This window comes from Lindgomyces ingoldianus, assembly GCF_010093535.1.
Source record: "Lindgomyces ingoldianus strain ATCC 200398 unplaced genomic scaffold BDR25scaffold_44, whole genome shotgun sequence".
Lineage (NCBI taxonomy): Eukaryota > Fungi > Ascomycota > Dothideomycetes > Pleosporales > Lindgomycetaceae > Lindgomyces > Lindgomyces ingoldianus.
The window spans coordinates 323,412-339,413 of NW_022985205.1; the positions used below are offsets into that span (position 1 = coordinate 323,412).

At 49.3% G+C, this 16,002-nt stretch overlaps 6 protein-coding genes across 6 annotated transcripts; 2 read left to right on the forward strand and 4 right to left on the reverse strand.

Annotated features, from left to right (window-relative positions):
• Positions 1-844: 844 nt before the first annotated feature.
• Positions 845-2,353, forward strand: BDR25DRAFT_346619 (uncharacterized protein; the record flags this gene model as incomplete). The annotated part of the gene is made up of 1 exon (XM_033694160.1): positions 845-2,353. The coding sequence occupies one exon, from the start codon at positions 845-847 to the stop codon at positions 2,351-2,353; it is 1,509 nt and encodes a 502-aa protein (XP_033541437.1).
• Positions 2,354-2,795: 442 nt separating this feature from the next.
• On the forward strand, positions 2,796-3,695 carry BDR25DRAFT_361434 (uncharacterized protein; the record flags this gene model as incomplete). The annotated part of the gene is made up of 7 exons (XM_033696414.1): positions 2,796-2,896; positions 2,953-3,000; positions 3,036-3,072; positions 3,111-3,184; positions 3,262-3,325; positions 3,453-3,557; positions 3,618-3,695. 7 exons carry the CDS (start codon positions 2,796-2,798, stop codon positions 3,693-3,695), a joined length of 507 nt encoding a protein of 168 aa, XP_033541438.1.
• Positions 3,696-4,056: 361 nt separating this feature from the next.
• Positions 4,057-5,394, reverse strand: BDR25DRAFT_380832 (uncharacterized protein; the record flags this gene model as incomplete). The annotated part of the gene is made up of 1 exon (XM_033697682.1): positions 4,057-5,394. The coding sequence occupies one exon, from the start codon at positions 5,392-5,394 to the stop codon at positions 4,057-4,059; it is 1,338 nt and encodes a 445-aa protein (XP_033541439.1).
• A 919-nt stretch (positions 5,395-6,313) lies between these two features.
• On the reverse strand, positions 6,314-8,038 carry BDR25DRAFT_319117 (uncharacterized protein; the record flags this gene model as incomplete). The annotated part of the gene is made up of 1 exon (XM_033691797.1): positions 6,314-8,038. The coding sequence occupies one exon, from the start codon at positions 8,036-8,038 to the stop codon at positions 6,314-6,316; it is 1,725 nt and encodes a 574-aa protein (XP_033541440.1).
• A 1,523-nt stretch (positions 8,039-9,561) lies between these two features.
• BDR25DRAFT_296535 (uncharacterized protein) lies at positions 9,562-11,916 on the reverse strand (the record flags this gene model as incomplete). The annotated part of the gene is made up of 1 exon (XM_033688930.1): positions 9,562-11,916. One exon carries the CDS (start codon positions 11,914-11,916, stop codon positions 9,562-9,564), a length of 2,355 nt encoding a protein of 784 aa, XP_033541441.1.
• An 847-nt stretch (positions 11,917-12,763) lies between these two features.
• On the reverse strand, positions 12,764-15,675 carry BDR25DRAFT_329118 (endoplasmic reticulum metallopeptidase 1; the record flags this gene model as incomplete). The annotated part of the gene is made up of 2 exons (XM_033692435.1): positions 12,764-14,246; positions 14,294-15,675. 2 exons carry the CDS (start codon positions 15,673-15,675, stop codon positions 12,764-12,766), a joined length of 2,865 nt encoding a protein of 954 aa, XP_033541442.1.
• Between the last annotated feature and the right edge of the window lie 327 nt (positions 15,676-16,002).

Consider the following 16,002-nt stretch of genomic DNA (forward strand, 5'->3'; position numbering starts at 1 on the left):
GGGAAAATAACGCCACCAATCTCGAGCTTCACCACCTCAATCAGGCAATTATTTCTATTCTTGCAGCGGCTTGTACAGTACATAAGAGTGCAGCTTCACGTTCCTTCAAAATTAGAGCGATTTATCGTTAACCTTGAGCATTGGAAACCTGTAGCGAAGTCATGTTTTCTCAAGTATGAATGTCATCCGACCAACCACACAAGAAGCATCACACAAGCATCACCGGCCCCGAATTCTACTTTCCAGATAGAGAACTTTATGCTATTGGATATCTTTACCGGAGGTAGATCGCCTGTTAAATTGGAATAACCGGGAAACTTTCCCAAGAGTTGGGTGAACCCGCAATATCTCTCCTCTTCCTGCGATTCAACGGAGTCTTTCATATTGTGCTTACCTTACATGTTTTTCTCCCACCTTTCGCCTTCTTAGTTCCTTATGCTCCTCGCCATTCAGCAAGGGAAGGAGTTTCGCACCGCAGCTCTTCAATATGGATTGCGCAATCTGATTGGTGGATGAGCTGGACTTCCTGGATGCGGGGAGGGATGCTGACACCCAGGTCTGTGGACTCTTTTCCCTGCCGAAGGATGCGCTATCTCCATGCTTATCCTCGCCTTGGACCACCCCAAGAGCTTTGATATCGGAAGATAGGGATATTGGGACCTACTCCGGCCGGCCTCTAGCCCTCCGTCGCGTTTCTCTTTGTTTCGCTCGTCGTGCTCTCACCAAAGTGCTTGAGTGAGCGCTGTCTCTCGCTATGATGTCTTCATTGTTTTTGCCCGTTTATTTATTTCTACTTTTTGTTAATTTTTCCCCTGCATCTTCTACGCGAGAATTGTGTAAGTCAATGAGCCATGCCTACTCAAAACTCGTACTCGTATTTCTCAGCAGGATCGGATTCGCTAATCTTTCGAAAGCAATCCTTAATTCCACGACATCTGCAACCAAACTTGATGCTGGGACATCTTTAACCGGTTTTCCCTCGCCGGCGACGAATACCACGAATACGAACGCAGCAATTCAAACCAGCAGTAGGGCAAATTCGCACTTCAAGCTTCATGCTGAGAGCTCGGTTACAGGCTTTGAATCAGAGGGAACGGAACCACCTCGTAGTCTGAAAGAGAGTTCAGCCATTCAGAGCTCTACAAGTGAAGAGGACGTCGGAGCTGTCCTCACTCGCGTTTTCAACCCCTCGGGTTATGAAACATACCTAGTGCACGTGGAGTCAACAGAAAGCGGGTTTGGACCAACTCCCCACATTGGTGTGCAGAATCCAGAAACCACCATCGCGCCTGGAGTTGCCCAATCTGGCAAAGGGTCACATCTCGAAAGTACAGCAGCTGGCCTTGGTGAGAATAACCTCATTACCAGCCTTGCGTCAGGAACCACGCCTGCGCCATTAACACCACCGCCTGTCACTCTCGGAGATCAAATTTTAATCCCAGTCCTAATAACGACTATTGTAATATCAGGCACGACATTGCTACCAGGTGGTACGACAGCGACTCTCGGCTATGGCTCAAGCACAACGGCAATATATGTCGATCTAAGTGGCCATCCAGTAATAGCCATAGGATCATTGACGACGACCATGAATGGAACCCCATCAGGACAAATCACAGTCGATGGTCAAGTTCTCACGCTAGGTGGCTCTCCTGTAACCATTGGTTCTGGAGATGATCCAACAACTTTCTTTATCAGCCCTGGGGGCGAAACCATTGTTGCAGCTCATGGTGTCAGTTCGACACTCTTTCCACCTGCAACGCAATCATTCACAATAGGCACTTTCACTGTTACAGCTATTGCAGACTATCAATATACACTTGGTCCGGAAACCCTGCTTCTCGGTCACCCAATCACTATGGACGGCACTGTCATCTCCCTGGCCACCGACTCGGCAGGCTCAACCGTCCTCATCATCGGTGGCTCATCTACAACAACACTTCCAGTCGCGCCACAAACCATGTCCAGCAACGACCTGAGCATCTTCACAACGGTAGTCTCAGGAGCTACAGAATATATCATCGGCTCACAAACCCTGTATCCAGGCCACCCAATCACTATCCACGGCACAGCGATATCTATCATCACGTCTTCCAGTGCAACAATGCTTGTTATTGGTACCTTGACGACCACGATTAGCCCCAAGCCTACGATCTCGTCGCCAGTTGCTCTTACGTATGCGGGTAAGATGACATTAACAAATGTGGCTTCTATCGGAACGGGAAATATAGGCGGTTGGGAGGCAACGGCAACAAGTACGAGAGCAAAGTCGGGTGCCGGAAGAACGATGAAGATCCGCGACAACACCCGGTTTATTCTTTCAGGCATGCTGGTCATACTAGGTTATGGGTGAGGTGTTGGAAGTTCTATGTTCACAAAAAAATCCACATCTCATCTACTCTCAGTTACATAATCACGGCACATCAGCATTCAAATGTATCTATGCAAACGCCACTGCGTTGCATGTTTTCTAGGGAAATATTACAGCCTAACCTACCGTCATAATGTATTGGTGCCAGCAATATCATGTCATCCGGTCGCAGTCTCAGAGTATTCGACACTCTTCGTGTCTCAATCAGGTGCGATATTGCAGATTCAAGATTTGTAGCACAATATAAGGATCTGACTTGATGAAATCATGCAGCCCCACTACATAAAGATAATATCCATAGTTTGACACCATGCCCCTCTGCCTAAATCTATATGAAATAATGCTCTAGACCCCACTCTTACATTCTCCCCTCCTTCAAGTAGTACTATTCTTAGAGCCCACTTTCTTAAAAAAAAAAGTTCCTATGACCGCCTTGTCAGCATCCCCAGTGAGGAAACATCCTGGTAATCCCCCAGTGTCCACATTTCATACCACGTCTTGTTTTTTACCGTGGTCATTAATATTGTGGTCTTTAGCAAGGAGTTACATCCTATGTACTGCTGTTTGGTGGGTAAGAAAAGAATGTGCAAAGTGCTGTTGATTGGTTTATCCTACGAATTGAGGTTGAGGTCTCGCTAAGGATGCCGACGTAGATAGAAGGTAGCTTAGATATGTTTGTGACGGATGACATCTTCGTAGCTGTAGGGCTGTCTAAGACTTGGGCTCTGCATTCTTGTAGTGGATATATATAAGCCATCGGATTTATCGTAGGCATCTTAAGCGTCATCAGGAGCATGAATACATCGCGACATGGTTATTTCCCTAGATCCGTAACATCTCTATTTTACCACATATTGACTTTTGATTGACCACAATCACCATTCAGGAAGTATCCAAGAGCCTTACTACCTTTCTAGATTAACAACGAAAAGACTCCTAGCATCTTATGACTACGTCATCTGTTAGTTATCCCTCTCCTTAGCACACCCTTGTTAGTTTTGTGAACTGTAATCCCTTCTGGATAGTCTTAGAAGCACAACTCCTAACCTACATCTATACTACCTAGCTGTTACAAATCCAGAGGCTCTTCCAACAGGATATTCTTCTGAGAATCTTCGCAGAAGATCGACTTGAATTTAGTGCATTATTCCAAATGAAGCTGCATAAAGTAATAGGCCAGCAAACAGTAGAAAGGTTGTATATCTTTCTAAAATACCCTAAAAGTGTCCGGGTATGTTACGCCAAGATTTGCCTTATATTGATTTTTTTCTCTCTTCATTATATGATCGGAAGCTTCAGCATATGTGGAGACTTGTTCAACTAAACCTTGTTGGTTTAGCGCTTAGGACCTTGACCTAGCAAGTATCCTAGAGCTCAAGATACCTACTAAGCCGTGCCAACCAAACATTTAATATTACCATATCTAGCTAAAAAGCCGCGATCTAGTCCTAAGTGGGTTCTGGTCTGTAGCAAAAAAGTTGAAGTGTTGTAAAATGAGTCACCAATGCATGCAAAGGGGAACGGATTTTCTACTTCTTTAAATTTTTTCCCTTCTTTTTAAAATTATCTATAAACTAAAAACAAGTGATACTCTAGAACAAATCTCCAAAAACCAACTTAAATCCTAACCTTAATCGTAGCCGGCACCTAGCCTTCGGCAAACCAGTTCCTCTGGCTCCTTGGACCTAGGTTGGAATACCAGAGCTGGAGGATCTGCATTCAGGGCGGTCGAGAATAATTTCAACATCCTCATCGATATCCTCCTCCTCTGCCTCCTTCTCCTTATTAGTCTCTGATGCAACCTGAGGAGCCGGCGGGGTCCAGATATTGGCGCGATAAATTGCCTCCCCTAAACGCTCTCGACGCTCAACTTCCTCCGTTCCCAAGAACTGCCAGGTCTCGTCCGCCCACACAACCGCGTAGTTCTCGGCGGTGCCGATCCAGGTCGCAAGCTGGTTTTCGGCAGCAAACCACTTCAGGTGCGCCTCATCCAGCTTGTGGCCGAGATGGGCTTCCCCGGCGCGGGCCACCTTAAGCGCGCGCAAGAGATGAAACTGGCAGTTCTCGCACTCCGGATTGTTTGCACATTCCCAAGATTTCGCCTGACGATCTAGAACCACAGTGCGGTCAGTGGCTTTCTTGAGTTCATCGATTTTCGCGACGAGGTCGGCTTGTGCCGATTTGAGGGTCTTCTCGGCATCTGGTCGGCGGGTGGCGAGTTGAGTGACTTGCGCGCGAGACATTGCCATTGCGGCTTTATATCCCCTAACCTCTGAGTCTCTCTGGGAGAGCTCCTGATTTACGGTGGCAAGCTTAAGACGAATGGCGTCGATCTCAGATTGGAGCGCTAGGTTCTTATGCTGGAGGGTCTTGCTTCCTTTTCGGAAGGCTTGGTATTCGATGTTGGTGGCATCATCTTGGTGCTGGAGGTCTATGAGTTGCTGCTTGAGAAGTACGTTCTCGTAACTGGTGGCATTCATCTTCTCGGTAGCGTCTATGACGGCTGCTCGGAACGCTTGAAGCTCGTTCTGGAAAGTATCGCTCTCAGCTTTGGAGCCGACTATCTTCGTGATAGCGTCACGAATAGCAGAATGAGACTCTTCAAGTTGGCTCTTGAAGATATCGCTCTCAATTTTGGAGGTGTCCCTCTTGGTGGCATCTTGAATGGCTGCCCAGCAGTCTTGGAGCGAGCTCTTGAAGGTGTCCCTTTCGGCTTTAGAAGTGTTTATCTTGTTGATAGCGGTGCGGAGAGCAATATTAGACTCTTGCAGCTTGCACTTTGACCTGTCGCTCTCGGCATTTGAGGCGTTCACCCTGCGGGTAGCGTCGTGGACAGTAGCATAAGCGGCTTGAAGGGCATTGTCGAGGATACCTTTCTCTAAATTGAGGGTGTTTATCTTGGAGATGAAGCTACGGATAGCAGCCTGAGATGCGTTTATCTTCCCGGCAGCTAACTGGACAGCAGTACGAGACTTTTGAAGCCCGTTCTTGGGGGTACTAGTCTTGGTCTTGAAAGAACTCATCTTGGGGGTGACGTCTTACAGCGTACAGTTCACCTTCTCGGCAGCGTTGCGGGAAGCAGCATGGGGGCTTTGAAGCGCATTATCGTCGCAGATGAAGCTAGCACGACGATGTGCATGGGTGGATGAGGTTAAGAATCTGGCAAGAGGTAGTGACTGTGGTGTTATTGGTTGAGATTAGAGAGATCCTTCGCTGCTGTGAGTGAAATTTTCGAGTTGTTTGTGGATCTGGGAGCAAACAGTGGAAGAACAGGTGGCGCTCTGGAGGAAGAGAGGCGGTGACGCGAGTTGGTGGTAGAGATACCCCTTGATCAAGGCTAAATACGTGATTCTGGAAGATTTTCCTTGTTTTCCATCCTGATAAGGCGGGAAGCAGTGAAAGAAGAAGTTTATCTAGAGAGTGGAGGTGATGCAGGTCCGCCATTGATGGAAGAACAAAAACCTCTCTAGATTGACAAGATTGAGGTACAATCTCAAGAGCACTAGAAGGTTCACAGAAAAAAAGCCCCCAACTACATTATTACCTGCGGTTTTGTTGTAAGCACAGGGTTGGTATTGGTCATGGGTTGTTGTGTACGGGTCTCGTGACTAAGCCGAGAGACTGAGACTTGCTGCAGGAGGAATTAAGCTAGATTGCGCGGTTATTTTGTGTGTTCTAGATAGACTGATACGTAGGTGATAGTTGCATTGCATGCTGAGTTGTTTGAAATTGGCTTGGGAGTTCTCAGCATTATCATTGCTGTGTGACGGACCAACACTGTGAAGGACGTTTGGGATGTAGGTGGCTGCATTCCCTTTTGAGGGCGACTTCTTCCCATTTGCTCCCATGGGAGTATTTGGGGACCCAGCAACAACAATCTTGAAATTAATCGAAGTAGTCTATGAACATCCATCGCCTGTTCAACCTACTCAAGAACATAGCCTATTCGTCCTCTGGGAAGGCCCCCGGCCACCTCATACTCCCCTCTCTCTCTACCTCTACAATGACATCCTCCACATCCCCCCTCTCCACCTCCGAGAGTAGTTCTGCCGAAGCGACGAGTGTTGCAGGTTGCTCAGTGCCGCTACTATTGGCATTCACTTCCTCGATGGATTGAGGAAGAGAGCGGTCCATTATCACAGAACCGGAATCCATGGTTGTTGAGACTCTATTCGCGTCGTTGGTACCCTCAAGGACGTCGTTCCGGAACTCATTAACCTGTGACATGACTCCCGGCGCGTTTGACCCCACTGGTGTATCTTCCCTCACTGGGACATCTGGGTAGACAACCAGATTCGAATCTAATGGCGGATGTCCACCCGGCAGTGTGTTTGGGACCTCCGGCACAGTGCACTGCACTGGCGCGCTCGAAGAAACTGGTACACTGGAAGAAGCCGGCGCATTAGACGAACTTAGCGCATTGAAAACAGTTGGAATATTGGTACCCATCGGAGCCTGAGCGCTAAAAGGAGCAATCACTTCTACTGGAGCCCCTTTCACAGCATCTTTCGCGCTCGAATCCGGACAATTCGTATCCATATGCAGTACTTTCGCAAAGCGGCTCGCTGCCCAATCCTCCGCAAGCACACCATCTCTTTCCGCCGCCTCGACCGCCTTCTTCTGATTCTTTGTAATGGCCTCTCTCTCCATCCGATACTTCAGCTCCCTCTCATATCGTGGCCTATAGCACTCCGCTTCAGATCCATGCACATGATACTTGCAGCCCGATCCGTCGTTGGAGTCTCTATCCTCCTCAAACATCATCTCCATATCCTTTCGCCATGCCATGGCCAGGAAATTAGGTGGGAAAATGGCGGTTTGTTCCGTACGCAGGTCCGCTAGCCCAGCCTCCAGAGACCGGTCTATAACGAATCGCTTTAGCTGCTCGGAGACATCGGTGGAGGTGAATACGTGTTGGATAGTATTGTAACTGGGCATACGTCTGGGCAACAATTTTTTGCCTAGGTTGTCCATAATGAAATCCGCGAATGCAGAATCTTCGATTGTTGTCCCGAGGATGTGTGCATTGAGTAGCGGCACAACCTCCGTCCAAGAGCAGTTTCGATTTCCCCGACGCATCCATCGGTCTCGGGGGTCGCCACAGTACCGGGGAAATGTTATCTTGCCTTTGCTCAGCCACTCCAAGTAGATCTCAAAGGACTGGGGATCGAGATCCGGAAGAATGATGTTTGGCACGTGGTCCTTGTTTTCGCAACAGCGGTTTAGGTACTTGGACAGCACTTTGGAGTCGCGAAGGAGGAAGCCCCAGATGTGGAAGCAACATTGTGTTATGAAGCGAGAACCAGGGGTATTCTTTCCAACATAGACAGCAAGAAATGGCGGCTCCTGCCGGAGGTCTTGTTCTCGTGGCTCTGGAGGCGAGGGCGAAGGGATAATTCCGATTCTTGGTGTCGACGTAGCATGTATCTCCAGCGATTCATTTTCGAGCGCTTCGGTTCTTGTCTCTTCTGGAATCGAAGAAGGTCGCTCGGGAGGGTTGGGAGCGCTTCGTGTTGGAGGTTGAAAAATATCCATAGAGACTGTCTCCAGACTTTCCCTAGAGGTATCTGCGGCTGGTTCCACAGCTGGCGATGAAATGGCTTCCTTAATCAGGGTTCGACCCTTGGACTTCGGCTTCTTTCTGCTGGAGAAGAAACGGAAAGGCATTTCGGAGGGTTCGAACAATGACGGTTACAGGAAAGTGTTGCGGGGACTGTGAGCGTAGGGTGCGATATTTGGATAAGTTTATGCGTTTCAGTAGGTTGTTGTGAGGTAGAAAGACCGATGAAGTGGAAGTGCGCGCTTCGTTTGCAGACACATAATCCGCACCCATCACACTCTCGTGACGCCGTTTCCTCCAAAACCATCATCTGCATATTGCGTTGACGTAAAAAGCCCAGCCCTTCACAATGCAAACAAGCTCATGCAAACGACATGTATTAAAAAGTCTCGCAAACTGCTCCCCAACACCAAACACTGCACGATCCTCAAACAACCAACATCTCACTCGGTCCCGTGCTACAAACCTCTCGGCCTGCACTCCAAAACACATTCTCCGCTGCTCGCCAAACAAAATGACCCCACGGCTCCGTCCTACCTCCCGGCCATAAGCGCCCTCAGAACCTAATATGCGGTGCACATCATCGCCAGCCCCTTCACCCCTGCGTTATCAATCCCGCATCACTCGTTTTTCCTCCCATCATAAATCGTTAACCGGCCTCCCTATCTTCGTTCATAAATCCATCATCGACCATACGACCTCGGCCCTTACGGACTCGAACTCGCTCAATCAACTGCAGCGCTTTTGAGCTATACATGTAGTGGTTAACTTGGGTTCACGTACTACAACATTCCTGGCAGTGGCCCTGGAGAGACGGAGAGATCCCTTCGTTAGATAGACGCGAGGGGTTGATACATGCAGCCATTCACGAACTTGGCATTCAAGGACTATATTATTGATGAAATATGCCTCCGGCTACTATCCGCTCAAGGCGTTGACCCAGAAGTCTTGACTAGAAGCCTCTCCTAATCATTCAACTCAAACCCAAATCAACCGTGTAGTTGCATTCGAAAGCGGAGGTCATTCCCGCTTTCAGGTGCAGTGAATGCAAACCGGAGTTGAGCTAATGAATAAGGGAATGTTAGGAGTATGGCTAGGAGGAGAATAGGCGGGAATGGGTGTGGGAATGAGGCCAGGGATGAGTTTGGGGGGTTCGTGGTGAATAGAAAGCCTGCCCCAAATTCAGGGGTTGAGTGTGTTAAGAATGGGGGATGGCGGATTGGTCGGATATTCATTTGGGGATGGAAGATAAACCACATCTGAAGATAAAAAACTGCAAATTTTATCGTAAACCACGCCTGGCAAACTATACTTGGTGAGGTGGTGCGGTAGTGAGATTGAGATGCCACTTCCTGTTAAGTAGCACGTGACTAGCCCATCAGGACCTTAGAAATTGTTACTCGAAGAATGAGGTTCAAGAAATGATTGAATCCGTTCCGCTAACGTATTTACATACTCACTACCACCAGGACCATCCCACCATCCCAATCCCATCTATCATAGTGTATCGAACCTTGCACATGAAGGCGAAAGTTTCAACACGCCCTCAACCCATTGACTTACGGACTAGCTTCCGCCTGACCAATATTAGCACTGACACAACTCGGCAAGGAAGGACTCAGTAGATGACTTACGATTGACTTCCCCAGCCCCTAGACTTCGGACGCCGAGAGTCCGGAGCGCCAGCATTCTCCTTTTGCGCAGCGGTCGACGTTTTCGGTCCCACCGCTTCTTGCCGACTTGCATCATTGAGTACTACTGCAGTCTTTGCTTCATCACCCCCCTTCTTCGAGAGCACGTCTATTGCAGTCTTTGGTCTCATCTGGGCGTTCTTATCCTTTGTTTCCAACGCCGTCTTCGGTCTCAACGCCGCGTTCTTATCTTTCGGTCCTAACGCCAATGCTGTTTTTGGTCGATCTCTACGCTCCACCTCCTTCTCAGTCGCCTCATCATGTTCCTTCCTGCCCATCTTCCGCATTAGGCCCTTTAGTGTAAGGCTCTTGCGGCGGCTAGAGCGTAATTCTAGTGGTGGGGTATCATTCGATATCATCGAGAAGCCATTCGCCCGAGGACTATCTACCAAGCTATTTGTTTTCGGAGTATCAGCTGCAGATACAACCATGCCGCTCTCTCCTACAACAGTCGCGGGGCGATCTGGAAGCGGGACTTCAGATTGCATAACCAAGTGTACCGGCTCCGTAATCAACGTCGCGCCACTCGATCTCGCGGACATGTGATCGGCACTGGAGCTCGAATTCGAATTCCTATCTCGAGCTCTATATTTCGCTAGACGTTCATGATCCATCATCAGCTGGGTTTTGGTAGCTTCTAGCTCAGTGATGGATTTCTTGAGATTCTCATTTTCGGCTTGGAGTTGGAATTGTGTGGTTTCTGCAGCTTCCTTGGTCTTCTTGATGGCACTAATCTCTGCATCTTTTGCAGAAGCGCTTTTCTGCAGTTGCTGAATTTCGTCGTTTTTGGCTGTGAGAAGGTCCCTTGATTCTTTTAGCTGGCCTTCCATTCGTTGGAAGTGCACACGGTGGACGATGCTGGGTCGAGCCGTTTCCATATCAGCGCTGATTGACTGTTCAAGTTTAAGCTGTTCACGTAGTGCATCGAGCTCTTGCTCAGCAGTAGATAACCGGGTAGTAATTTCGCGGAGCTCCTTGTCCGCGGCATCGAGATTGGAGTATAGTCGAAGGTTGTCCTGTTGGGCGGCATTAAACATGGCCTCTAGCTCCTTTCGATCTTGTTCGTCGATGGTAGGTAATCTGGTTGGGGAGCTCTTTTGGCTGCTCCTCTTAAGCTCATCCTCAAATCGGTTCGCAGTCTCTTGGAGTTCGGCTCGGGTTTGCGCATGATGCCGCCGTTCCTCATTCAAAGCACGTTCTGCTTCCAAGGTTGCATCCCAAGCCCTGCGTAATTCTGCTTGGGCATGTGCCAAAGTTTCCGAAGCCTTCTCTGCTCCCGCTAGACAATCTCTAAGTCTAGCAATCTCGGCATCTTTCTCTTCGCTCGGGCGCTCAATCTCTTCAGAGCTTCGCCCATTTACCTTAAGAAGCTTGACTCGGAGCGCTGCTTGGTGTTGGCCTTCACTCTTGGATCGATTGTGGATAGCTTGTTTCTCGTGACTTTCGAATATTGCAACCCGGTCTTTAAGACTCCGGATTTGCGCATCCTTGAGCTCTAAAGTAGCCTTGTGTTGCCTCTTGATCTCATCCACTTTCACGTCCTTCTCCTTAATATATGACTCCTTTTGTTCGATCGATTTTCGCAGCGCGAACAGCTCAATGTCTTTGCGATAGATAACAGACTGTTGGTCACGCCCAATATTGGCCTTCATCGTCTTCATCTCATCTCGCAAGCTAGTGTACTCAGCAAAAGTCTCCGTAAGAGTCTCCCGCGCATTCCGTAGATCCACTTGAGTTCGCTTGAGGTCGGTTTCCTTGTTCTTTTCCGCTGTTTTCACCTCAATCAAGGTGTTCTGGAGGTGCATAATCTCTTTGTCCTTAGGATCTGCAGTGGCGAAGGTGCGCGCTGCTACACTTCCCTGTGCGTTATTTGCTTTGTTGCCTGGGCAGACTGCGATATCCGACTCGGCAACAGTGGAATGAGTGGAAGAGAGTAGTGTTTTAACCGCTAAAGTTGAAGGCGCATCAGGGTCTCTGCCTTCAATCGTACTGTGCGTGATTGTCCGCCACGCCTCGAACGACGTCATAACCAAAGCCGCCACTAATATGTCCTGCACCGAAATCCTCTGACCGGCGACTGTAACAAGAGCTAGCACATGCAACGCATTTACAACCTGAGTCCGCCGCTTCGCCGCCCAAGAGTCCGGATTGTTTTGAATGAAGAGAAGGAATGCACCTGGGAGTGCGGTTGTGATGGAGACGAGGACAAAGCGATGGAGTGGATATTGAGTTTCCCAGCGGCTTTTCAGAATCCGTGAAAGGTCTGCGCCCAGATCATTGAAGGTAGGTGCCATCTGGCCTGAGGTAGTAGCTAGGAGGGACCGGATGTTTTGGATGTTTTTGCGGGTGCCTTCGACCCAATGGAGAAGGAAGGTTGACGCTGGCTTGTCTTTCCACCTTGAGACTGGCAGGTGAAGCCGGATATCCAGTGGAGAACCGGCATACACAGATAGATCACTCGTTATTCCAACCGCGGGGGAGTAAGAGGGCACAGGTGCGTCGTTGCAGAGTCCCACTTTCTTCGCAATCGTCTCCGCTCCAGGTGCTGCGCAAGCTTTTCCGGCCAAAAGTAGGTATGTCCCGGGCAGCGCAATGATTAATCCGGCAGCTAGAGACATCGGATGACTCTGTGCATAGTCTCGGACAGAGTCAAGAACACCTGCCATGGTCGCAGTTTCCCAGAATAGTACTTCCGATGATAATTGGCTGTGAGCAGGAATTGACCAGTCGAGGCTAAGGAACAAAGAAATGGTAGATGGCCTGAAACCCCCTTTTGTGGACGTTATTGGCCGTGGCTTTCATGTAGTTAGATGCAGTGCGCGTGGTCCCCAGAAGGTTGTGATAACCGTTTCCATTAGAGGCCAGCTAGACTTTGATACATGTTTAAGTCAGGATATACAAGGCGACAGTAGGATAACCCAAATGAGACATGCCCAACCTAACGCCCGAGGAAGTGCAAGATGGGAATTTGGGTCGAGAAAGGTTCAACAAGAAGAGGGCAGATTAATCGTCATAAGTGACGTGTCGAGAAGTATGGCCTAGGAACGCCAGGATTAAATGCACAGGTAGGGGGATGGTTGAAAAGGAAAAGGAAAAAAAAGGAGTCAGCATTGACCCAAACCCTTGGGCGAGCAGGATTGATTATACCTTGAAACGTTTCGATCCTTCGACCAAGCCATCTCCAAGTTTCGTCGCGATTGACCACACAGGCATATAATGCAGCACTTCATCGTATGCCGGAATCGCGCCCGTATTCGCATCTGACCACAGACAGACGACTCTTCCAGAAAGTGTCGAGTTCGCGTCGCCATCCCATTTGACGCTAATGTTCCAGGGCTGAGACCAGTTGCGATGCCAAAGGCGCAGTTCGCGGGAGCCGGTGTCACCAGTTGCATTGAAGCGGGGGTCTGAAACACCACCTTCGACCACTAAATCCACGATTGGCGAGTCGAAAAAGACACGACACGCGCGTGTGTTCAGCCCAACAACGCGAATTGTCGCCTCATTGGGATTCTTGCCCTTGACAATAGAATAATCGAGCCAGGTATCATGATAAGTCTTGTTACTGAATGGTGCATCCTGTCGCGGCACTACCTGAGCCGGCAGCCCATTCCACGCGCATTTCTTTAATTCCTTGCGAGTCGCAATGTCTGGTGTCGTGCAGTTCATGGGTTGTCCCTGCGCGCTGGGGATTTCCCTGACAATACTCTGCACATACTCATCGAGCCCAGTCAAAGAAACCGTATTTACCCCGCTGTCGCAGTCGACCTGCTGCACGAAGTAGACCTTGAGGCGATGATCCCTGGAGAATGGGAAGGCGACGAGGTTGTAGATGAGCGTTCCGACACATACGAGAAACAAGAAAGTTGGGATGTGGTAAGTGAAACGGTGGATGAAGGGTCCGTTTGGTGCAACGAGGAGTGTGGCGAGAGCGGCGAAGCCAATATAGATGAAGAGCGTGGAGCTTCCATCTGCAGGAGTCTGGTACAACGCCGACGTCATAAGTAAAGACACCTGTCCTACTAGGATGATGACGAAGGGAATCAAGAGGAGGAACTGTATGATCCAAAGCCAGCTTGGCAGCTTACCGCTCCACTCTTGCTCTCCTGGGAACGGCTTCCCCAGATCCAGCAGACCACGTCGTTCCTCATGATCAGTGCCCTCACTGGTCGACTGCCGCCTGCTACCGTATCTTGCGAAGCTCTGACGATCGCCACGGAGGAGAGAGGTAGTCTCGGTGGCATCATCATCTAGAATTGGGCGGTCCTCGGACCGAGCGCCACCAGTCGTGCCTGTTAAGGGCCTACTACCGACGGATTCCGAATTGCGGCGAGTGTTGCCATCGCTGTCAAAACGTCCTACGTACGTGGTCTTACTCGGGACGAAGAAGAGCTCGATGTAAGAGATTAGAAGTGCGAAGAAGATTCCCGCAAAGTAAAACATGATAAAATATCCGCCCGCAACCTGATAATTCTGCGCCATGATAGTGACCAAGATGAGTAGCGCAAATGCTCCGATGAACAGCCAGATCAGGCTGTACATCCGTTGCAGGGCGGATGGTCGCATAACACTCGCCCCTCGTAGAAAGAACCAAGCAAAGACAACCCACGCGGAGAGCATCATGCTATGTCGAAGTTAGGAGCGAGCAGTAGGGGCGATAGCGAAACATACCTCCATACGGAAAACGGGCTGCTGTAGACGACATATGGATTGACTCTGGCAACCAGATATGCCAAAGCAACGACGACCGCAGTAGCCACGACGAAGACAATTGGAAAGCGGAAGAAACCACGCCATCCATTGAGCTCAATGGCCTGGTCATCATCGGAAGAGTGAATATACTTTTTCCTAGCGAACAGATAGTTCTTATCGGCTTTGGACAGAGCCACAGTGAGCAGTATCAAGGTTACGGGAGCAACGACGAGGAGCGTAACGGAGAACGCAAACATCGTATGAAGACGGAAAATAACGAAAGCCTTGCCGAAGAGGTCAAACCACACTGCATCGGTCCCAGATCCCGCATCGACTTTCCCATCATCGCGCGGCTTCCCACTGCCACTAAAAGTAGAGCTCATATCGGATGCAAGCCCAGATACAGTTGCTATGGAAGCAGATAACATGTGCCAGAGCGAGTTCATCGACGTCTCGCGGGCGGAATCCTGGAAGGTGTGATATCGCGCTCGAGGTTCCATGAAAGCCACATCAAGTCCGCGTAACCCTAGCTCTCCGTTGAATACAACATAATCGGTCTCACTTCGGATGAGTTTTTTCTTGAATCCGTCGCTGCTTATAACTGTTCCGAAGGGGTGACTCGACTTTTGATAGAATCTCGTGACTTCAGTATCGGTGCTTCGAAAAAGAGTTGCTCGTCCACCAGCTCCAGCCCCTTCGAGATTAAGAAAGGTATGCGGAACTTGGGAGATTGGATGTCTCATGAATGCTTTTGCACCGTTTAAGAAATCTTCCTCCCCATTGTTCATTAGGAGGACGACCGTTCTCTTGGGCCAGTTGTGTGAGTCTGTGAAGTAGGAAAGAAGTTGGAGTACAGACACAACTCCAACCCCATCATCTGTAGCGCCGAAGCCTGTGCTCACGGAGTCGTAGTGTGCATTAACAAGGACTCCCCCATTGTTTATCGTCCTGGGAGAGTTTAGGGGTAGTTGAGAACTGGGCCAAGATGATTCTTTGTCTTCTGATCCTCGGATAGCAACGATCAAGTTAGTACCCTCGAAGTAGACAGTGGTACTGGACGAGGAAAAGGTGACGTTGGAAACATTGTCGTCGATGATGTAGACACGGTCGCTGCCAAGGTTTTTAGAAGCTACAATGTCCTGGACGCGCGATAAGAGGTATTTCCGGACATCATCATTGGCGTGGCTGTTGTATGGATGGTAGCGTTGTGTTATGGTTTCCAGATCCAGCCATCCTTGGGTCAGGTTTATTCCTGCTGGGGTGGACGCGGGATAGTGAGGCACGGAAAGGTGAACCACGAGCAGGGCAGCAAAGAGAGCAATGTAGGTAACGCACGTTACAACAATGACGGGAAGCGGCATAAAAGCCAAGGGATTGCTGAGACGAGCCATATGCAGCTCACGATGCGTTTATCTAGACATGAAGAAACGACAAGGAGTGGCTTTTGTACTGCATCCGGGACGGATGATGGTTGGAGGCAGAAGCTTTGGAGGCTGCGGGGAAGACGAATGATGTCGAGAAGCAGCAAAGCTACTAAGCAATTACTAAGCATTATTTCCCATCCATCGCCACAATTCACTCATTCATCTTCTATCGTCTATCGTCTGTAATTAATTTACTCGTTCTAACTTCGATCACAGTCCATAACAATTTGTGATGGCATTCTCGAACATGTTTTGTCCGACCAA